Source organism: Canis aureus, chromosome 6, assembly GCF_053574225.1.
Source record: "Canis aureus isolate CA01 chromosome 6, VMU_Caureus_v.1.0, whole genome shotgun sequence".
Taxonomy (NCBI): Eukaryota; Metazoa; Chordata; class Mammalia; order Carnivora; family Canidae; genus Canis; species Canis aureus.
The window spans coordinates 58,512,840-58,536,791 of record NC_135616.1 but is presented as its reverse complement, the minus strand read 5'-3'; the positions used below and the strand labels follow the sequence as shown (position 1 = coordinate 58,536,791).

The 23,952-nt window shown below is 45.0% G+C and overlaps 1 protein-coding gene and 1 long non-coding RNA gene across 6 annotated transcripts in view; one reads left to right on the top strand and one right to left on the bottom strand.

Annotated features, from left to right (window-relative positions):
• ASTN1 (astrotactin 1) overlaps window positions 1-23,952 on the top strand; it is a 299,363-nt gene that overhangs the window by 117,672 nt on the left and 157,739 nt on the right. For all 5 annotated transcript variants that reach the window (XM_077901789.1, XM_077901787.1, XM_077901788.1 and 2 more), the window contains exon 3: window positions 21,840-22,233. In XM_077901789.1, the coding sequence (XP_077757915.1) occupies window positions 21,840-22,233 (394 nt within the window). The remainder of the gene's footprint in view (window positions 1-21,839; window positions 22,234-23,952) is intronic.
• Window positions 22,661-23,952, bottom strand: part of LOC144316194 (uncharacterized) — a 28,802-nt gene continuing 27,510 nt past the window's right edge. The window contains exon 6 of the long non-coding RNA XR_013382045.1: window positions 22,661-23,810. This is a non-coding gene — a long non-coding RNA (uncharacterized LOC144316194). The remainder of the gene's footprint in view (window positions 23,811-23,952) is intronic.

Genomic DNA, 23,952 nt, shown 5'->3' with positions numbered 1-23,952 from the left:
GTATGTACCAAGTGCCAGACACTACTCTTAAGTACTTTTAGTATATATCACCTTATTTTTTTGTTTTCATCATAGCACCATGAGGTTAGGCCTTGTTATGATCCCATTTTACACATGATAGGACTGAGGGCCAGACAAGCAAAGTAACTCACCTAAAGTTAAACAGTTATTTTATAGATCCAGGGTCTAAATTGAGGTAGTTGGCGGAGTCTAGACTCTATATGCCAAGAAGCACCCAGCTCATATTTTGGACAATACTGAGTGCCCAGTGTGTATTTATTACAAGTCCTCTTACCAGCTTCTGTTGTCTTGTCCATTTTTGACTGCTGAGACTCCTCTGACACTTTTCCCCATTGCTGCTTCCAGACTAATAACTCTGTGAGCACTAGGACTCACAACCAAGGTAGAATATAGATTATTCTTCCTGTGGCTACATCAGGTAGCTAAGCCCAGAAGCTCAGAATCGGTTCAACTTGGCTACACCCACCTGCTAACCTTGGCTTCAGCCACACCACCTCACAGCTGGCAGCAGCAGGCTTATTGGCAGGGAAGGGAAGAAAGCAGTTAGGGACTTACCACTCTCAAATTGTGAAAGTCATAGAATAATAAACTTAGGCTTCTTCATATACATACTTTCCCAATTTTGCAGTAAGTTTTTAGAAACAACAACAACAAAAAAAAAACATTTTAAAAGCATTATTGACCTATCATTGATTTAAAAGGGTCATTAACTCATTCATTCATTTAGCTATTAATTATTTACCAGCATCCCTCAGGCTTCAGGTACACACACACACACACACACACACACACACACACACACACACATCTCCTTAGATTTATTTATAGATATAGAGACATTCTATCTACTAAAGAGTAGAAAATTAATAAGACAACATTCTGCTTTCAAGGAATATTTAATCATATTATTAACACTTAATATTTGAGGATGGCCTTTGGCAGAACTGGGAGCTAGGTGGAGTGTTCTTTTCCATTTCTGTACATTTTTTACATCCTCTTTACAATTTTGTTCTTCTCTTTCCTGAAGCTCATAGGGGCCTTAAAGTTGCCCCCATTTCTCCAGACAGCAAGAAAAATAGCTAAGAGGCCACATTTTCACAAGGATACTATTTTTTAACAACATGATGTAATACTCTGTTCAGCAATTTAGCTCACTTGATATAGAAGCCAACAAATTACTTTTAAGTACTTACTTCCAAAAGTCCCTGAAGATCCTTTTGAAAGCAAGAGTTATAATCTCTGTGAGGTCTAAATCGATCTGAAGAACTGGTAAAACTCATAGTAATGAAGCTCATACTTCACCTACTATGTCCCAGACTATGAATGGGATCATTGTTGTGCATCATATCAATCAACTCCCATAATAACCTTGTGAAATAGATACCCACTTTTCAGATGTGAACACTGAGACTTAGAGAAAGTAAATCACCAATCCAAGGTCATACAGATGAAACCAGGATTCAAGACAAGTGTATCTGACTCCAGACTGCATTCTGCTAGGATTATGTTGCTGGGTGGCATCAGGGTCAACCAGTTTCTCCAATTTTCCAGGCTATGGAATAATTTTGCTTCTTTTAGCTGGCACACTAGAAACCCCTTCACTTGATGAAAATTAGGAAAGCATAGAGAACTGGGCAAAGTGTCATCATGGTGGAATCTCTGAGCCACTTCAAAAGGTGAAGATTTGTACTGATCAAAGGGATTAAGCATTGCAAAGAAGCCTGGGGTTGGCTCTGAACAAAGGTCATTGAAAAGCCAAGAAGCCAGTGAAGACTGTAAATCCCGTGATATTGAACTATAGGACGGGAGTTTATAGCAAGGCTTCGATGTCAGAGAGACCAGCTTAAGTCCTAGCTCTACCACTTACCAGATTTTCTTGTGTCCTTGGGAAAATTGTTTAAATCTCACTAAACTCACTTTGCTTATTTATACAGTAAGAATGATAATAGATTCTGGAAGCTGTTTTGATGACTAAATGAGATGATTCTTACTAAGCACTTCCTATGGTGCTTGACCCATGGGAAGGGCCCAGTAAATATTCACCAGGTAAACTCTTGGGGTGTCATGCAAGCTGCCTGTAACAATTCTGTGTGCAGTGTGTTACCCGGGGGCCCACTGCCTTAGAGAGCCAGAAAAGCAGCTGGGATCATAGCAACCTTTTACAGGAGTCCTAGAGGAGTCGTGCTCGGGGACAGGACTGGGGCAATTAAAGACCTCAGGGCAACAGAGCAGGCCAGTGACGAAGCTGGGACGTGGTCCTGTACATCTAGGGCATTGTAAAGCCACTTTTGTTTCATTGTTTACAGGGTTTCCTAGCAACTCTCCTATGGTTTGGGATGCTAATCCCAGCTCCAAACTTCCCTGGAAGAACTTCACTAATTTATTTATTTTTTTAATTAAACCAAATGATGTCATTATGGGAATTATTTTTCTGCTCAGGTATCTACACATACAAAGATGGTTGTTGCATTCACGACAGAGAGAAGGAGGCTTAGACTGGTAGGTGACCTTCACAGCCACGATCGATGGAGAGACTCAGAGTTCTTATTCCGAAAGCTTAGTGAAGACAGAGTAGCGTTGGGTGTAGTAGATGTTGTCAGCCATGTGCCCACAGAGCCATGTGCCCATGGATAATGGCAGGAAGTTAGGCCGGGGGTCTGTGAAGGGCCAAATGATAAATATTTCAGCTTTGTAAGCCATATGAACTCTGTTGCAACTACCCAACTCTTGCCATTGTAGTGCCCAGGTAGCCATTTACAATAAGTAAATGGATAAATGTGTCTGTGTTCCAATAAAGCTTTATTTACAAAACAAGCAGTGGGCCCCATTTGGCCTATAGGCCATCATTTGCTGATCCTGATCTAGTACATTTCTTTTACCTACGGATCTTAAACAGAGACTTAAATCTTAACAACTTGGCAGAAGTGATAAGGCCCCATTTGCAGACTGAAAGATAATAGTCTGCTAGTTTAAGTCAGACTCCTATAGATTGATTATTATTGTCACTTAAAGCAGGCATTGACAAAGATTGTTGCTACAAATTCAAGGCACAAATTCAGGTGAAATGCAAGCATAGTTGCCTCTCCTGAGAGTATTGATGGGTTTAGCAAAGACAAAGTTGATGAAAACAAAAATATGCTTAGACTTGACAAGAGAATTATAAACAAGATACCGATTAGGAAGTGTGCAATTTTTTTTTCTTCCCTGTGAAGCTGATGGCTCCTGCTTGGTTTCGATTTTGACATACACAGCAGACTTTTGTGAAATGTTTAGCTATGTTAAAACAGCCCCTTAGACTGAAATACCTAATTTAAGTGTACACGCACGCAGAGAAGTAGATTATGCTTCCAGACATGTCACGATACATTTGGTTTGTGATATGTAAGGACTTTAAGAGTTAGTGGTGGCTGCCTGCCTTGCTTATGAGGCTGAAGGTGGACGAGGCATTTTAAGACCTCATGTCATAAAACCACCTTATTGCATACCCTGTCAAGTACATGCTCAAGTTCATTGGAAGTCTTCCCTCCACGAGAGGCGGATGTCAGAAGCTCTCCTGCAGGCTGCACAGGAGTCTCCATGGCACATCTGAGGAGGTCAGGAGGCTTCCTGCTGCTGCCTTACTATTTATGATCCTCCCGATACCTCTGTCACTGCTGCTGACATCCGTGAATAGCAAGAGATGAGTCAAGTAGCCTTCTAACTTGGGAGAATCAGATGCTCAGTTAATTGATATATTGAACTGTGGCTGACAGCAGTGGGTGCTTCATGGAGCGGTATCTGGGACTTCTGGGCATGGCTTCCAATGCTAAGGTTTGCTTAAGGTGAACTTAAGGGGTGTTCTGCTGCTCCCAAAACCACCATAAAGAAGACATAGGATCAGACACCAGGTGTTTGATAAAGGGCTCAACTCTTTGTTTCCTCCCTTCTTATATCTTGTCTGAGCAAGAAGATGAAAGGCTTGGGGCTAATACATATGAGCATTTGGGACGTATAAGAGCGAGGATGTCAGAATCTGACATTTCTGGAACTGAGACACATCCTTACGAAGGGAGGTAAGCTGCCACACAGAGCAAACGCAGGAGGGTTCTGCATCCCAACAGTGAGGTTAAAGCATTCCATTTGATTCTTTTTATTCTCTTTATTCCATTTTAAATGTCATGGAGCCAGGTCACCGTCCCTGGGCTTTGAGCTGGCCACATCTGGGGTCTGCTGATCAGAGCCAGTGGCCTCAGCACCCGAGAGCTCCAGCCTGTCCTGGGCACGACTGCCTCCCTTGGACTTCACCTGTGGTGGGGATGGGCAGCACCAACATGTCCCAGCCAGGGCTCTGCTCACAATTTCCGGAGCACAGTGATTCAACTGGGCTGCACTCATCCAGGCTGCATTTCCTCTTCTTCCCTTAACAGTGATAAATACTGGGCCAGGGAGACAAGGAGAGCACTGGATTAGGAGTCAGGAGGCTTTTGTGATAGGCCTTTTCCCCACAAAAGTCTGTAAAACTGCAGAGAAACGTCTTCACCTTCCAGAATGTTTCCTCAACTGTAAATGAGCATTCTCAAAACATAAGGCATTCTACTTACGCCATATATTTTTTTTCCAAACTCTACTTGTATTTTCTGAATATTTTTATTTACATTGATGCTTTTCCAGTTTGAACTCATTTTATCCTTAGATGAAAATGCCAATAAAATCATGGGTTTGACATTACCATTAATTATTACAGTACAGGTTAGGAAAAATATTATTTTATACAATAATACAATTTTAAAAACCCCTACCAGCCATTGGTTGGCGTGGCATCAGCCAGGAGCAGGGATGGGCTGTGGGCACTGTGCCTTGGGAACCCCAGGCTGGATGAACTTGCGAGTTGCCTCCACCTCTGACATTCCAGAAATATGAAAGTGAAGGACGTATGGGACACTAGCAACCCCTGGTTAAAACCGACTTCAGAGAAATATGCAGAGAAACTCTATTCTGTCCCCTGCAGCAACTCTGCTTTCCTTTTTTCCCTTCATGAACATGAGACGATGGTCTGTGGGGACAATGGTGGGCTCGTGTGCCTATAGGCAGGGTTGAACGGAGGCCGTTCTGTCCTGGGAGAGAGCTGTCCCTTCCCAACATCCTGACCTGCTGAAAGGAGTTTGGTGGCTGTGAGCCTTTTCCTGTGGCCCAGGGGGGCCTCTTACCAGGTATCCTGGGATTTGCCAAGCTGCTGGCCCAGGCTTGTCCTCAGCCAGCTCTGCTCCTCACAGTCTCCATGGAGCCCCCCGGGACATGCCCCCACCTGAGCCATCGGAAGTGCCCAGGAGCCTCCTGGGGTTGGCCACAGGGTGGAGTGGCCCCTGGACCACATGAGGGAGCATATCCTGTGAAGGGCCCATAACCTTCAGCTTGGGGGATTCGGTGCCTCTGTACCATCACCTCTGGAACACTTTGAGCAGTCTAAGAGGACGTTCCTCCTTCTACCCAAAATGAATGACCGCAGTGGAGCTGGAGGTGGAGTGATTCTGGCAAGTGCAGCCGAATCTGTGGCTTTACATATCCTCCTTACCTGATTGCTTCAGTTGCCCTGTGTCCTGTGTTCTCAGGACAGCTGTTGTGTCTTAGAGAGAAAGGTCTGCTTGGGAAGGAAAATTCTCACCAGGATAGTGGGGTCTACCTTGCTCCAGATAACAGTTCCAGGCCCTTCAGGGTACCTGGCAAACTTGGCTTCCACGTGGGCCCTGCCACTTCTCAGGATGGCGTCTGGACAAGGGTGAGGACAAGTCCAGCACTATTTGTCTCCAGGGAATGAAAGGTCGTTTCTGGTCTCTGAGGTACCACAGACTCGCTGTCTTCCTCTCCTTGCTTCCTCTTCTGCATGCCCTTTGTGGGTTCCATTGCCTCTTTGACCAGACTTGCATCTGATGTTCATTTTCACCTGATTTCATCTAATGAAAAAAGTTGGAGTGGGAAGTGGACTGTATAACTCTTCCTGTGTGATACTTTGAGTGCCTTTAAAGGGCTGTTTCTGCATCTAGAAATTTTTACTAGTGGCTGTGTCAAATGCTGCTTCACCCAGCTGATAGCCTTCCAGATCACTAGGGTTGCAGAGAAAGAACAGCCAAAAGGCAAAAAATAGTTATTTTACTGGAGAATCATCTACACAAATAGTGCATTTTATTATTTGGGCGCAGAAGGATCTCAGTCTTCCTAGTCATGCTTATTGGGCCAGATCCTCTTTTCTGTGCCCACTTACTCACTGTCCCTGTACCTGCCATGACTGTGGCATTGTCCTTTTCTGTCCCCCTCCTCTCCTCCATGTGTATGCATTCAAGTCTTACCTCTCTTTCAGGTCTTATTTCAGATGTGTCCACCTGGCCCCCTCTTTGCATCTTTCCTCTAGAGACCATGCCTTCCCCTTGGTTTCCTGTGGCCTCTTCTCTGAGCCTCTCTTATGGGTAGCATCTGTTTCCATCCAAAAGCAATTCTGATGAGTCTTTTCTTCCCTACTAGACTCCAGATTCCTAAATGGCAGGATCTGGTTTGAGTCTGATTCATCTTTATATTTCTTACAGCTACCAGCACCACACTTCACACATGGAACATCCCCAGTTGGTGTTTGTGAAATGAGTAGAATTTGTTTGTATCATGTTTTTTTCACTTGGTCCTTATAACTGTCTCTGTCCTCAGCCTTGGCATCTCTCCCACCAGCTTCTGACCTACATATCTGTCTGGGTGTTCCACGTGCACTTCAAACAAGATGGTCAAGTGAAATGCATCATCTGTCTTCCCCACTGCCCTGACCACCTCTTACTACCTCCCGTGGTGCAAAGACCACCAACGCCATGTCCCAGGCTAAGTCCCCTCTCCTCCCTCTCTCCTCACAAATTTAGTCCAGCCCCAACTTACGCTAATTTTATTTTCCCAATGTCACTGGAATCCTTCTGTGCTTCCCCCCAACCCCTGACTGCTCCTGGCAGGAGAGGCCCCTATCTCCTCTCACCCATCCACATGGCCTGTTCCTCTCAGAACTTCTCTCCCACCTCCTCCAGGCTGTTCCTGATCAAGTGCAGCTTGGACAGTCTCATCTTGCTGGTGAAATGCCAGCTCTGAAGGGTCTGCTCCCAGTTAAACCTCTCATGACCTGCCCTCATCTCCCACCACAGCTGAGTTTCCACTCTGTCCTAGCCACGCTGACCAGCCAAGCCAGCTTGCCCAGATCCATCTCCCTTGCTGTGTCAGACTTCTATGATTTCATGAATGTTTTACTTCTGGCATAAAATGTCTTTCCTCCCCTCTGAGTGGGGTCACTTCCAATTACTCTGTGACATTTGCCCGTGACATCCCTGGGAGATGTCCTGACCCTCTCCCCTCTAGGCAGGGTTGACTGGTGCTGCACCATCCCGTGCTCATGCTCCCGCCGTGGTCCTCATCATCTGTGGTGAGGACGTCACTCTCTCCAACTGTGAACTTCCTGCTGGAGAGTAGGGGAACAGGCGGGATGTTCCACATCTCTGTATCCAAGCAGAGCGTCTGGCCTTTGCTGGAAGGCCAGAAGGGATTTTGGGAGTGAATGGCCAACTGTGTGAGGAAGACTAAGTGAGAGCTTTTCTGACAAAGAGAAAGCTGAGGCCCAAAGGTTGGTGCAAAGGCTAAATGACTGGTAAGTGGCACCGTTGGGGACAGGGGCCGGTGGGCGGTCAGCACACCTGCACTTGGCTTGCAAGACCTTCAGGGGAATATTTTATTCAAGTCTCTTCTCTGATTGTTATAGCTACTTCCACCCACTAAACCATCACTTCCCTTATTTCCTTAACATAATGCTGGAGCAGGAAGCTTAGAGAAGACCCTCCTTCCACCCACCAGAGTTGCCCGGGTCACACGGCCATCTCTGTCTATCAGTCATCATCTACTGAATCTTTTAAGATAGGGTTTTAAGGGGCGCCTAGGTGGCTCAGTGGGTTAAGCATCTGCCTTTGACTAGGTTATGATGCCAAGGTCCTGGGATCGAGCCCCACATTGGGCTTCCTGCTTCTCTCTCTCCCTCTGCCTGCTGCCTTGCCTGCATGGGCTTTCTCTCTTTGTGTCAAATAAATTAAAAATCCCCCCCCCAAAAAAAAACACAGAAAAAAGATTGGTTTTTAATTGATACTGAGCAGAATCACTGTGGATAATTTTGAGTGAGGACTTCAGTTTTGAGTGTTCTTAGCACTGCTTAAAGACTGGGGTGGTGCCCCCTAGTGTTAGAAATTTAGAGGGCCCCTTCCAGGACCAGACCCTGCCTCTGGGAAAAGCAAAGGGCTCCTTGTCTTTCTTGCCCTGGGTGTCTGGGTTCACACCTCTGCCGTTCTGGGCCACAGAGCCATGTCCCATCAACTGTAAAGTGTGGCAACTGAATTTGATGCTAATAATAGATAAAGTGCCGAGATTTAGAACTGGTTTCATTTTCTCCATCAGAGTGGAGTCTGCATTATAAATGCCCCATAATAAGGTCATTCTCACTCAGCTTGCTGTCTGGTCTTGTTTCTTGACAGAGAGAAAAAACACTAGAGTTACAGCTGGTGCTGGATGTGCCTGTGGGGTCTACACAGTTTGTAGCCTGCATTTTCATGGTGTGGTGGCAGAGGAAACTAACTGTTGGGATGTACTGGTGCTGATAGTGTGTATTTCCCTCTTGCTTAGTTGGATGTAGTTTCTGCACTACAGAATGGAGTTAACGAGAGTTTCTCCATCTTACCTACAGTCACTCTGCAGAAAGAGAAATATAAATGTAAATATATGTTCATACATAAATACAGATAACGCATATATTAACAAAAACAAAAATTAAAGCATTCTTTTCCAGGAGAAGGGACTTTGCTTTATGCCATTCCCTTTGTAAAGCACGTAGCATGGGTTCTTCCGATGGTCAGGATAGATGTTTTATAACTGGACTTAATGTGGTGATCATTTTCCGGTATATACAAAAATCATTATGTTGTACACTTGAAACTAATATAATGTTGTATGTCAAGTTATCTCAATAATAAAAAAAACACGTAGTGACAAATTTCTTCAACTTCTCTGGTGATGAGACTCTATTCATGAGGAGTTCTGTGGAGTTCAGCAAGAAAGTCAGATACAAAATACAGGCCAGTTAGTCTTACCAGAAAAAAAAATCCCTGTCGACGTAAGTGAGGCCCCTGGCATCTCACAGCATCTTGCTAATGGTGCAAAGAGGTGCGAGCAGGAACGAGTTTGGATAAGTATAAGCCATCGTGCTTTCTGAAAGCACAGCTAATATCCTCTGAGTGATGGATCTGTAGCATGGACCTCCCATCTGAACATCCTTGTGGGTAAGGAAGCTGACATCCTGCTGTAGTTAGCTTCTTCCTAGGAGGCTCTGCAGACGAGAGAACATCTCAGGACTGGCTGCGGAGTCTGCGGACAGGACTGAAGATGGGTTTCCCAATGGAGACCTTAAGTCTGAGCCCACAAACAGCACGGAAGGCGTGCTATTTGGGCTTTATCAACCCGGCCACGCCAGCTGCATGTGTTTTATCAACCTGGCCAAGCCAGCCTCTCTATAATTAATCAAGCAGTGCATTGTCTATGCTGAGGCCGAGTCTGTAAAAGTTTTTAAACCCGAGTCTTTACCTGTAGGTGTAGTCAGAGCTGTGATAGAGGACACAGCAGAATTACAGATTAAAGATTAATTAAGAAATGCCCACATGTGCTTCAGGAGTGGAAGAAAACAACATATCTGAGCATTGGAAACCAGAGTTGATTTCGGGAAGGAGAGGGACTTCTGGTGGGGCTCAGGCAGAGGTAGGGTGAGGGAGGGCGTGTGAGGGGAAGGAGAGGGCAAAGGCCCAGGGAGAGGCGTAGACACCCCCTGTTACCCCAGGCCTGTCTCCCCTTTCTCCCTTCCTCTCCTCCTTCATCCTCTCCACCCTCCCCTTTCTCTCTCTCTCTCCCTCTCTCTCTTACAATAACACTGAATCTTAAGAATAGAAAAAATAAATCACCTCTATTAAAAAGTAGAAAAATGAAATCCCCTGAACGCTGTAATCTGAATTAAATCATAATGATGCTGCTGGTTGGCTGGGAATGGCCCTCATGGGGTCAGCAACACATGCCGGCCCCAGGTACAGAATAATGCATTGTCTGGAAGGATGATGTCTGTCTCATCAGTTGCCTTGGAAGCAAGAACGACTGACTGTCTTTGTATCCTGAGCGTCTCTGGCCAGATCAAGCTGACCTGCAGATTCACACTGTCTGATCCAGCCACTGATCAGTAAATCAAAATTGGAGCAGAGTTGGGCCTTTTGTTACTTTGCCCGGGGAGAAGGGAGGAGGGCGGGGGTGGCTGGAATTCAGGCCCGTCTTTGGCTGGTGAGCCCACAGGTCCTGTGGCTGTGACTAGCATCCGGCCAGGAACAAAGTCTGCCGTGGACAGCTAGTGACAAAATCGAGTTACAGGTGCCAGGTTCTCTAGTCAACCTCATCACCTCCCCCTCAAAACCCAAGTACAGGAGAGAAATTGTGGAAAACCAGAAGAACAAAGCTGACATCGTGTGGACTGGGTGGGTGGGATGCCAGGGAGGAAGGAGGCAGAACAGGGCAACTTTTTTTTTTTTTTTTTTTAAATTAAGGATGGGAAGCATTTGAAGACTTTACAATGGCTTTGCCTGCAAAAGTGTAATTAGCCAAAGACAATATGCTGCTGATGGTGGAGCTGGTAGTTGAAGGAAGCCTGCCCTAATGAGAACGTCAGTGTCTCACTCAGAGATTGCCCTCACTGACCAGGCCTCTTCTCCAGATTTTGTGCTTGATTACTTCCAGAAAAAAATAATTGAATTATAATAATTTTTTAAGAGGGAGAAATAAGAGCCATGGCACTTAGTACAGGGCCCAAGAGGAGACTCTTGACTTCCAGTCTTCGCTTTCCCTGTCTTCCTTGATACCAGACAAAGCTTGTTGGCAAGAGTGGGGGGCTTGGAAGACATCTTGGCATTGGATACGCTAATTGTGCTTATACATCAGCGTCTCTGTTCTCCTTAATCCCTTCCCCTGTTCCCTTTGCTATAATTCTTCAGCTTTAATATGCTTCTTGCTTGGGTGCCAGGATTGAGTCACAGCTGGAGTGTCACAACAGCTGCCACAACCGTGGGCATCTGTTGTTCCCCTCCACGTGGTGGGTCAAGTAAGTTACAAGCACGAGGTCCTTCATGAGCGGAAATGTGTCTAAGGGTTTTGCTAACTCCTGCATTTGCCTAGCTTTGAATGCCTTGCATGGGAAATGACCATTATCATCCTTTGTGTTCTAACGCAAGACATGACCTGCAGGGCTTCTCACATCTTCTCCAGATCTGTTGGCCAGCCATCTTTTAGGTGACCTGACTATTCCTAGCTTCTCTGAAAGTGTTCAAGTCCAATACTTTCTTCCCAGTCTGTTTTCTCCATGTGCTGTTATGCTGTGGAAAATATCCACTGCTCCTCTTAGGTCTCTGCACCCAGAATATGGGCTTACAGTGGCAAAGATACCAAAGTCTGTGGGCATGGGTAGCAGACTGTTCTCAAGGACGCGCTCTAGCATCTGTACCTGCCAACCCTGATGACAGTTGATTTCACTTAGGAAACCTCTACCCAAGAACAGATATCTCCATAGATTTTCCCTGCCCATCTCAAATTGCCAACCTGATAAATCAGCCATTGTTGGCACATTAAATTATTGCTCAAAATTATGCACCTGGCTAACCCAGTGATAAAGCTTAACTGAAGAAGATGAGGAGCATCCAGGGCAGACTGTGTAGACAGTACTCAGTGTAGACATTTGGGAATCCTTACTTGTGTAGCCCTGAGAGTTATGTGTAAGAGCAAGGCCATTCAGGGTTTAATTTAGAGAAGATGGAGATTAGGGGATTGGGGCCGGGGTCCAGGCCCAGTGGTGGGTCCCTTTCTACTCAACCAGCTCATAAAGCATCATTAAGATCAGTGGTTGAGTCTTGATTTGGATTCATACTAACTACCACATAACCTGAGCAAGTTACTTAATGCCTCTGATCCCCCTGGGTTTTTTTTCCTCTAAAAATGGAAACAGTCATTTCTACTACTTCTATTTACTGATAGGATTAAATAAAATAATGTAATTCACTGTGTGCTATATTTGGCACATAGTAAATATTTTACACGTGGTAGATATTATTCCTCCTTTGTTGCTTCCAAGATTTTAGGAATAAGGCAACATGTCCATAGAATTACAAAATAAGGCAGGAATTTAGGGGGGAATTAAGCATGGGTAATGGGATTGCTATAAGAAGGTGAGAAATGCTTTCATAGTGGTTTGTAGCCTTTGGGATCCTCACAAAACAAACCCTCAGCTCGGTAGTGGTGTCACCTCTCCCAGTACAGACATCGCACTGGTGGAGGTTCTACTGTAGGAGGAGGCTGAGCCCGGCTCCTGAAGATTTGACTAGACCTCAGCACACCAGACCCCATGGCAATTATGATGATAAAGTCGTGCCTTTCTGTGTAAGACAGGAATATGATCAGGGCTCACCCCCTACGCGAAGGGTCTTCTATTTGTCCCCTAACAGGCATCTCAGAATAGCACAGCCTCTAAAGATCCAGCTCATTTTTTTTTTCCTGGGGAGGAAACAAAGCTTTTGAATCTCCACTGGTTCAGAAGGTGTCATGTACCAAATATGGGGAAATTTTGACAACTTGATTCTCTCACCCTTCTGTCCCCCACTTGTTTCTCATCTGAAGTCACCGGAGTCCCGACAGGTCACCGGAATCCCCACAGGTACCTTGCATAGGGTCTGCCCTCAGGGACTAGTCTTTAATGTTTTTATTTGTTCAGGCCCAGCTGCTGTGCACAGAGCTGAGGTCTTTGAGACCTCTCACCTCCCCTTGGGCTGGGCTGCCTGACTTTTGGGAGATGGGGGGAAGAGGGGTTGAACAGGGTCATTATCTTCAGAGAGAAGGAGGGTTAAAGTCTAATGATGATTAGCATATCCTGTGCCAGCTGCTTCTTCTGTTACTTGTTCAATAATTCCCTTAATGTTTGGTCCTAATGGAGCAGATTATTGTTATTATTTTATTTCATCAAGATCACCTACTGCATAAAAACAAAGAGGAAAGGAGGAAAGGAACGTGGCCAAGAATAAGCACTGAGCATTATCCAGCTGGAGATATTTATTTATTGGCTTCATGCTTGGCTTGTGAAGCTTTGAAGGGCTGGTGTGCATAGCCCATGGAGGGAGCCTGTCTCACGCGGCTCTGCCCAGGGATTGCTGAGACAGCGACGTGGAGTGCTTTTGCTTCTCCATGGACCCTTTTATCTCCACCTGTCTGTCGTGCACAGTGCATACATTTGTGCACGTGCACGCACACACACGCACAGGCACGAGTTACATGTGGGGCCAGCCTCTTAACCGTAACACTGATTCGGGATCCCATCTGAAATGTCTGCCTAGGCAGCATCACCTCTTAGACCGCTCCACCTACCTCTAGCATGATGGGAGGACCTCAGCTTTGCCTGGTAGACTGATTCCTCCTGGCACTCTCATTCTGCAGAGATCTAGGCAAGTCTTTGGAATTTTGGGATCCATTAGGGTAGCCTTGGACAGGGAAAACCCCGCCCACAGCAAGCTGCTTCTGTCCCCCTCCTGCTTCACCCAGATGCACCAGCCTTGGCATTTTCATTAAGGCAAACAATAGGCGCCTGAAGCCGCTGAGAATCAGAGAGCTCTGAGCTCCTTATGAACAAATGCACTCTCTCTTTTCTTTGGGACAGCAAAGTCAAGGTTCTGAGGCAAGAAAAACTCCTAAGAACCAAAAAGGCAGCTCTATAAAAAGAGCCTGAAAGAGGACAACTTGAAATAGCCCAGGCCAGCTCCAGCATGCCAGCCTCCAGCCACTCTCCCTGGAGGGCTTCAGGCTCTCATTAATGAAACTCCTGAAGGCTCATAAAGAAATTGGAGACAAAGTTCCTGGATGAAAGACGAAAGATGGTGATCAAACTTCACAGAATTAAAACTTTTAGAGCTGGGAAAAACCAAAAAATTTAAAAAGCCGTAAAGTCGAATATCCTCCTGCAGGGAACTTCATACCTAGCATCTTCAGGTGGGAAGGGCCTTCAGATGCGAACCTGCCAAATCTAGAAAGTTCTCAGTCTGAGAGTTTGTCTCTTGTCTATGGAAGGCTGTCTTTGCCCCCTAAAGTGGCATTTTAATGAGAGAAGATCTTGGGCAGCATCTTACTCCTTCCCTGAGCTTTGGGAAACATGGGGAAGGCGTCTCAAAGTATCTCATGGCGGCAGGCTGACATGGTATCATGCCCCAACCAGAGGCTGACAAGGCAGGCCAGGCAGGTCTGTCCCCTGCCAGTGGGATGTGCAATTCACGTCAGAAGCCCCAGAGGACATATTGAGGCCTCTTAATTAACGTGGTGGCCCGTGGCAACTGGAAAGCATTTCCACACGATTAAAGACTTCAGAAAACCCCCAAGGGGAGGTAATGTTCCTAATAATTTATAAATTGAACTCACTACTTAATATGCCTAACATGTTTCTCTTGTCTTCCATTTGGGAAGGAGATGGCCAGGGGATAATGGATTTCTATTTACCATACACCACAGAAAGGAAGATGCATCAGAAGAGCACACCAAGGGGCTTTCTCTTCTAGTTTTGGTGACTCCTTCTGGCAGTAAAGGGATCCTCAAGGTCAAGAACATGTAACCACAATTTTGATGACATTACCTCATTTCAAAGACCTTATTTTGCCTGTGGAACTCCCCACCAGAGACTCCACTGGCTACGTAGCATCGATACCCTGCTTCTGAAGGATCAGCTCCATTTCTTCCTCAGGCTGGAGTTACTGGTTTCAATGTGCAGGAAGAGTTCAGACCATTCTTTCCACCAGTAGCTTACCAGTTTAGAGCTGTTTCCACTTTGACAGGGATCGGTGTTAACAATCAGAAAATTTTCAAGTTGGAAGAGTCAGTTCATTTCTTTCAGTCACTTCATTTGCTCGATGAAAGCCTGGGGAAGGTTTGATCAAGTTAACCAACTTGAGAGGTGCCAGGGTGGCTCAGCAGGTGAAAGTGCCAGCCTTTAGCTCAGGTCATGATCTCAGGGTCTTGGGATCGAGCCCTGAGTCAGGCTCCCTGCTCAGTGGAAAGTCTGCTTGTCCCTCTCCTTCTGCCCCTCCCTCCATTCTGCTTGGGTGTGCATGCACACATGCACTTTCTCTCTCTCTCTCTCTCTCTCTCTCTCTCTCTGTGTCTCTCAAATAAATAAATAAAATCTTTTTTTTTAAATGTTATGCAGCTTGCACAGAGTCTTTCTGCTTGTTAGCCCTGCTGTTTTACTGGTGACCTCCATGCTATTAGTAACTTAGGTCCCATTTTCCTGGGTTCGGAAACCCAGGGTCAGACAAGATCTCGAAATGTCATCTGTTTATCTCACCTGTTTTCTGCCCCTGGAACATTTGGATCTAGATTAGAGTGTGACCTGCAATGCCATGTGTGCTTGCACAGTTTTTCTCTTCTTGGTCTGTCTCCCTTGAAAGATAGTCAGAAATAAATGTAAGTGATCAGAGATAAATGTAAGTGATCACTCTCCTATATGAAAGAGGGCCTTTGCCCCAGACCCTTGGGCATTGTTATTGGGCGAAAACAGGAGACATGGACTACCAAACGTGTCTTATTTCATTCTTACTTTCTAGCCACTATTTAATTCCTTGAGGAATATGATTTGAATTCAGTGTGTCCAGTTGCCTTGAGGGATAATTAATTATGTCTCAGACTCAGTCTTCTGGTTACTCCTAGGGTGAAATGAAGCTTTGAAATGTGAGCTGATTGATTGGCTGCAGTCCCTTGACAGATGGTAGCTGGAAACATAATCTCAGCTTTTCCATTTCTCTGCCAAGGGTTCACAAAACCCAGGTGACTCCCTAAACTTTGGTGACATTTGATAGAGCGAGATTCATGATTCTGGGATTTACTGATCATATGACACTGATATGGGATGAGAGAAGGCTTCCATGGCCTCTGAGGTATTCCCTAGAGTATCACCTCCAGTCCAAAATCTCTCTAGCTACGACAGTTTCTTCTGTTACAGGGAGGAATGACATTTCCAGCCCTTAGGATCTGTTTTCATCTTCTTTTTGTGTGTGCATTTACCTTTAAAACCAAATTGTACAGATTATTTTCTCTAACTTGAATATAAAGTCCATGAGATCAGGGACTATCCCTGTGTTACTCACTGCAGTATCTCCATCACAGGGATCACTAGAAAAATGCCTTACCAAAGTGAGTATATACTTGAATGATTGAGTAATGAATGAAATGAATGAGTAACGTAAGCAACTGTCTTGAATAAGCTTTGCTTGCAAGCATATCAAAGACGTCTATATTGAAATACATCCAAAGTTGACCTCTCCTCCCTCCCTCCCTCCCTTCCTTCTATAATTATTGAACACCTTTATGCCATGCACCATGCTTAGCCCTGGAGCTCAGTGGCCCCCGCTTTTATGAAGTCTGTAACCCAGTAGATGACATGGACAAGTAAATCAAAGGTAAAATAGTTGCAGTAAGAGTTATGTGGAGGGTTCTGTGGGAAGTTCAGTGAACGGTTATGTCACTGAACTGACTTGGAAGGACAAGTAGGAGTTGGCTCAGGGAAGAAGGTGTGACCTAGACCCCAGATGAATACATAGGTCAGTCTGTGGTTAGTCTGCATGATTGGGATGAGCATAAAAGGGAGATCTACCTAGAACTTTCTGTCCCTGGGCAATCACCATCAGAGTTATATAAAACATTATTATACAAAGATTTCAAAATCTGCACATGATCTGACAAACTTCATACTCTCAGGTAAGTGCTGAAAATGTCAATTTTGTAATAAAATAAAAGCTGATTTCATTTGTTTGATCTCTGTTAGAGCCAGTAGAAATGATTTATTGATTTTTTTAAAGAAAAATATATGCTTAAATGCCACTTATTTTTGCATGCAACTTGTTAATGGATGTGGAGTTCTCGTATACCCCAAACGTGCTTCTAGTTGTAAAATGTTAAGTTTTGAGGAAAATCAATAGAATAATCAGAAAACTCAGAAAAAGATGAATATAGAACAAAACAATTGCATACCTTGCAGTAATTGTTTTTTGGGTTTTTTTTGGAATATTCAGAGTTTGCAATTTGTTACTTGTCATTTGGGTCCAGATGTACCTTAATGATTTTGTTTTGTTTTGTTTTGTTTTGAATGCCATAAAAATTGAAGCTAACACCCATAAATGAAGAACACCCTCTGAGTACCGCTCAGGTAATACAGAATTGCAAAGCCAGGAGTGCAAGTGTGAACTTCTGCGTGCTTTCTGTAAAGCCTTGTGTGCAGACGTTGCCGTTATGCTTGTCCGTGTGCTTATGCACACGCTCCGGCTGGAAGTCTGTCTGGAGTTGTATGCATGGAGGAAGTTAGTTCCTCCCATTAAACTTTATTCTGTCAGACAAGAAGATGTGTGCGGCTTGCCTTTCCCTTTATGACTTGGTTATCAGGAAGCTCCTAGCTCCTGGTTCAAGTGCTCTTTCCATTTCATCTGCCACCTCTTTGTTCCATTAGATTATTTGAAAGAAAAATCGTAGAGCCTCTCTGACTAAACTTGAAGCTGTGTAAGATTCTCTGTGGAAGTAGAGTGGTTAAAAATAATGCTAATATCACAACTGTGGTTTATCACAGGAATGCAAAAGCAAATAGAATGTGAGCAGTCGATTTCCATGTCGTCGTTGTAGAAGGAAAGTTGTCAAGGCAAGACATCCATGCCTTCTCCTCGTATAGTGGAGGGTCTCTCCCTAGTCCTTCCTGTCTGGGACCTTCTTGCTGGACGGAGCAGATAAGCAGTTCAGAGGAATTTGTGTGGAGTGATCTTACAAATTATTATTATTATATTATTATTATAACAAAATGTTATTATTAAATTATATTACATGTTAATATCATGTAACATCATTATGTGATTACTTATGTAATAGCTCACAATTAGTAAATCATCGCCAAGCGTTGTGACATCTGCCACCAGTTTGGATTATAGAAGCACATCCCAGTTTGAGTACCCGAGAATCATCCTTTTTCCTATGCCTATGCTGAGCTTCACTTAGTAGCGGCTGGCACTCATTCCTAGTAACTGATTAAGAGAAACCTAAGGTCATTGGGAGTCACTGACTCTAAGCAGGGGAAACACTTTGATAAAGTGAGGTTAGATATGCTAAATACACTGGTTTAGCCAATCGAAAACTTGTGTTCTAGCTCCCCATAAGTTGTTATTTTAATATATATATTAAATATATATGGGGACACCTGGGGGGCTTAGCGGTTGAGCTTCTGCCTTTGGCTCAGGGCGTGATCCCAGAGTCCCAGGATCAAGTCCCACATCAGGTTTCCTGCATGGAGACTGCTTCTGCCTATGTCTCTGCCTCTCTCTCTCTCTCTCTCTCTCTCCCCTCTGTGTCTCTCATGAATAAATAAATAAAATCTTTAAAGAAAAATAAATAAATAAATATATGTACATATTTGTATACATGTACACATATACAATATATACAATATTGTGTGTATATGTGTACATATATACAATGGTTTAACCAATTGAAAACTTGTGTTTTAGATCTCATAAGTTGTTATTTTAATATATATATTAAATATATATGTACATGTATGTATATAGGTACACATATGCAATATATACAATATTGTGTGTATAGGTACATATATACAATATGTGTGTGTATATATATGTATATATATGTATATATATATATGTGTGTATATATATATATGCATATATATATATATATAAAATATTCCTAATGGAGTCTAGGGCCAGACAATAGTAAAGGGAATTTTAGATGAACCTAACAGAGTAGTGCCATGAAGAGGATCATGTCTAGAACCACTTTGGCACTATCTACTTTTGTAGTTTCTCTTGGTCTTAATTTCTTCATCAGGAGATGTGGGGGTCGAACCTAGAGATTTCAATGGGTCTCACAGTTGAAAGAGAAAACAAACTTCTTAGTGGAAATTTAACTAAATTGAGATCTAATGGTATCCTCCAGGCATGTAATGATGTGTGATGCACGTTGTCTTATTTTAGCACAGAGACCTTGAAACATGAGTGTTGTCTTTCCACTACCAATTAATCTTGGCTTCGGACACTTAGTGGGTGCTCAGTGAAAGGTCCTTTGTTTATGATGGTGCCTCTTTTGACTCACCATCAGCTAGATGTGCACTTTAAACAGTTTCTGTTTTTTCTTTGAGAAGTGGGGATAGACCTAAGTGGGCTCATCCACACACACACACACACACACACACACACACACACACACACACCCCGCATGGTACCCACTGGAGATTTATGAGATACAGCGCTCTCATGGGTGAGCCAGCACCAGGTGGGGTCACTGTAGCCTGGTGGTTAGGAATGCCCCTGCCATGGGGGCATTTTGTTCCCACTGTGGAACTACTGTTGATATGCTGTGTGTCCTCCAACAAGTTACTTAACCTCTGTACCTTAGCCTTTTCAAATATAACATAAGGAAAGAGTTGACCCTACCTGGCGGAGTTAGAAGTGAGGGGCAGTGAGAACACGTGTCTGATACATAATAACAGCCCCATACTGGACAGCTGTTCTTGCTTTACTGCTGCTTCATACAGGGAACGAGCCTTCAGCCTGCATCCTGTCATAACCCTGTTGTGATCATCTGAAAGCAGAAATTGAGGGGAAGCCTGGAGGGGCCCCTGAATACCTCTGTGTGAGCTGAAAGTTGGTGTTTCAGCTATTCCTCAGAGATTGATGTTTATACTGCTCTTATAGCTCTTTAGGGAATAAAATTACCTCTCGCTTTCACTAGCCTAATTCAATGTCTGACAACTTCTCTCACTCGGAAAGTTATTCTTTCTGTGTGGCTTAATTGCCTATTGTTGCAGTTTCAATTTGGGGTGAAGGAAAGGATGGCGAGTCTGACTCTGAGATAAAGGGCCTGCCGAAAAACTACTGGGTTGGACTCCTGCATGGGCTCTGAGCAAACTGGTGCCCGGCTGGGCTAGGCTCAGCTGCAACACTGGAGGGTGGGGGGGTGGGGGGGAGGCGAGGCGCATCTGCAGGGCTGCGTGGAGGGACAATGGGCTGCCTGGAGGGTTGCAGCCAGCCAGGACCTGGAATACTTGCCCCTGCACGCCCATCCATGCTGCAACCGAGGCTTCACATTTACGCTTTCTGTATATTTGCATGAGAGACTTCACCAGGAGAAAGGGTTCCACAAATAAAAGAAAAATCTGAGAAACCTGGAGGCCAGTGGAGGCCCCAAAAATGCCACCTGACATGACCTGTCATTTGGCAACTGACTCTGTTGCTTCTTGTCTCAGCTGCTCTGTGCCTGTTGAAAGCAGCAACATTGTATGTGTGTGTGCTCACCCTGCTTTGCTCACAGTGATGGTGGGGAAGGGAAGGTAAATGGGAAGGATTATTGGGAGAGTAACTTTATGTAAATTCAAGATATAATTATCACAAGACTGGAAAAAAGCCCCTGTTCATGTGCTGGAGGAAATAATCTTGACCAAGCCTTGTGTGGGTGGGTCCCCTGGGAATTAAGAGGGGGTTTTCATCTCTGGCCTATATGATGGGGTGGCAGTGACTGAAGCTCAAGTTGAGAGCAGAACCACTTGACAGACCCCCCCCACCTAATGAAATAGGTTTGGGGGGATATTGACCAAAATAAGGAGAATGAATACAGATCGCGCCCTGGAAGATTTATGCTCGCTGGGCGGCTGTGGAGCTACGGACGTGCCAGGCCTTCCCTCTAAACCCTGCTGCCATGGTTGTCAAGGTGAGGTGCTCAGTGTCACTGAGCATGACATCCTGCCTCTGCTAGACAACTGAGTGGAGTTCTGACATTTAGGGAATGGCCTGGGAGCATGAGAAGGTTCAGAAGGAAATTCCTTTGCCAGTCTGACTCCAGGACATGGGTCTCAATCTCTCCCTCAAGCAAGAATGGGAGATCACTCAGGACTGTAAGCTGTCCCTGAAAGCCACAGTGATCCAGAAAGTCATGTTCAAATGGTTAGGGTCCTCCATACACTTGCCTGTAAATCCCTAATGGACATAAACTTCTCTCTGGATTGATTGAGGGTCTTCTCCTACCATGATGGAGACATTTAAGGTCAGGCCGACGACATTCCTGATTCCATGTGACACACTCCATTAGCCACTGTGCATGGTTCCCTAACTTAGCCCTTACTACCACTTTCCCGGGCTAAGCGTCATGTTCTGCATTATACAGATTAGGAATCTGAGGTTTCAAATTTGGAGGACCCGCTGATCATTGATGTAGCCAGAGTTAGAAATCTATACGTGGCTGATTTTAAGATGTGAGACAGGAAGAAACTAAATGCCATTCTGCTGCTAAAACTTGGCTGGGAACCAGCTTTATGTGTAACAGATTTGCCTTAACAAACTAACCCTCTCCCCTGTTTCTACAACTGAAATCACACACACACACATACACACAGACTTGCCTTTCAAATTGTTTGCTAAGCCAAAAGCAACTGTGGATCACTTAAATGATGCACTGGTCATCCCAGTTCCATTTTTCTCCATTTTCCTTAAACGCCCATCACCGCAGACTGTCCCTTTGCTGCTGAGTGATGCTTGATCTAAGTGCTTACTGCACCTGAATGAATGAATGAGTGAGTGAGTGAGTGAGTGAGTGAGTGATGGATAGTAGGGGGGAGGGGCGATGCCTCTTTGTGGGATGAGCTCACCCATCTTCCCGCATCTGTCTGTTGTCCTCTCTTCCAGGGTGGCATGATTGCTCTCCTGCTGTCCATCTTGTGCCTGGTCATGATCCTGTACACTCGCCGGCGCTGGTGCAAGCGCCGCCGGGTCCCCCAGCCCCAGAAGAGCGCCAGTGCTGAGGCAGCCAATGAGATTCACTACATTCCCTCTGTGCTGATCGGCGGGCATGGACGGGAGAGTTTGCGCAATGCCCGCGTGCAAGGCCACAACTCCAGTGGCACCCTGAGCATCCGGGAGACCCCCATCCTGGATGGCTATGAGTACGACATCACGGACCTGCGCCACCACCTGCAGAGGGAGTGCATGAATGGAGGGGAGGACTTTGCCAGCCAGGTCACCCGCACCCTGGACTCCCTGCAGGGCTGCAACGAGAAGGCGGGGATGGACCTCACTCCAGGTGGGCAAGTCAGTCCTGCTCTTGGGGAACTAGGGAGGGAGTAGAGACTGGCTAATCTTGGGGCTGATTATCATGCATAATGGCATGAGCCTGTGCCCTTTCCCAGGTGGGCAAGAGGGTAGACTTTTCCCTGAGACAATGGGAGCTGTCGTCTAATAGGGAAAGTCAGAAGAACAAGTATATATTGAATCTCTCTCCACTTCCACTTTGCATTGGAAGCAGAGATACCTTTACATCCCACAGAAGAGTGGGACCTAAATTCTACATGTTCATGTAGCTTAATAAATAAAAGCAAGGCACTGAAAATGCCTAGATGAGTCATAAGACCCCATAAACACAATGGGTTCGATAGAGCCTTTTTCATATCTGATAGAGATATGGGGACTCCCAGGGAAATAAGCTGTCAAGAGATCAACATGTATGTATCACATTTTCGCATGTAGCATGTTTGCTTAGGGGATTTAATTATCCATTGAAGTGGAAGAGACAAAGATATCCGTTCTATTCTATGACTCTGGGGACTTCAGTCTGGGGTGGGAGTAGTTAGTTCTATTGTCTTGCCCTTGCCTCTCTGGTCTTTATACAGATCGTACTTCTTCAAAAAAGATTAGGAATACAATCATGCTGTCTGACCTGATGCCTTGTATTTCTACAAGATGCTGGGTGGAAAAGACTTGGACCTAATCGGGGTGAACCAAATCAGGGTGAACAAAATGCGGAGAGGAAACGACTGCACTTTCCTTTTACCGTGCCCCCCGCCCCCGTCTGTCTCTGAAACTTCCATGAATCAGCAACTCCTCATAGATAAAACCCCAAGACAGTGATTCCTCAAAAACCTGCTCACTTATCTTTAAAGAAGGCATTTTTCATACTGGATATTGCATATAGACTCCCAGTGGGGCTTGAAAAGAGGGAAATCACATCATGGAAGTCTCTATTCTGGGGCACCTGGGTGGCTTAGTCGCTTGAGCATCTGACTCTTGGTTTTGACTCAGATCTTGATTACTGGATCTAGTCCTACATCTGGCCACGCTCAGCAGGGAGTCTGCTTGACAATTCTCTCCTTCTGCGCCTCCCCCTCAAGTAAATAAATACATCTTATAAAAATGAAGAAGTGCCTCCATTCTGCTTGGTATCTAGAAGAGATCCTAAATGAATAGCCACTTCTTAACGAGATTTAAAGTCTGGGAACTCCCTGAGGATAGGAGACGTGTCGTGAATGCCTCATGGTCCCCATAGTGCCTGGCATGGTGCAAAGCCCACCAGGGAGCCATACTCAGGGGTTACAAACTCTGTGTGTTCAGGGGATGGTGGGTAGTGCAAATAAGTGCAGTAGCTGGGTGTCAGACAGCAGGGGATGGTGCAGCCTGGGATGGAAGAGAGAGAGGGCACATTCCACCTGGGTGCACTCAAATTCAGATGCGTTTAAAACTCTGTGCCACCCCCAGAGAAGGGAATCTGTTGTCTGTGTCTAGCCTGGGGGGCCACATGTGGTGACCCTAATCAATACAGAATCCGTTGGCTTTGAATTTTCAGTTGTCATCTCTCCTCTTCTCTCCACCCTCCATTCTGTAGACCTGCAGAAATCAAGAGAGGGAGCATTCAATCTCTGCCAGTCTCTCACTTTAAAGATTCTTTCTTTCAATTCTGTGAAACTTCCATTTCCTTGGTTCATGCAGCGTGCCTTGCTCTCACTCTTTTTGGCCTTTTCTCCGAAAG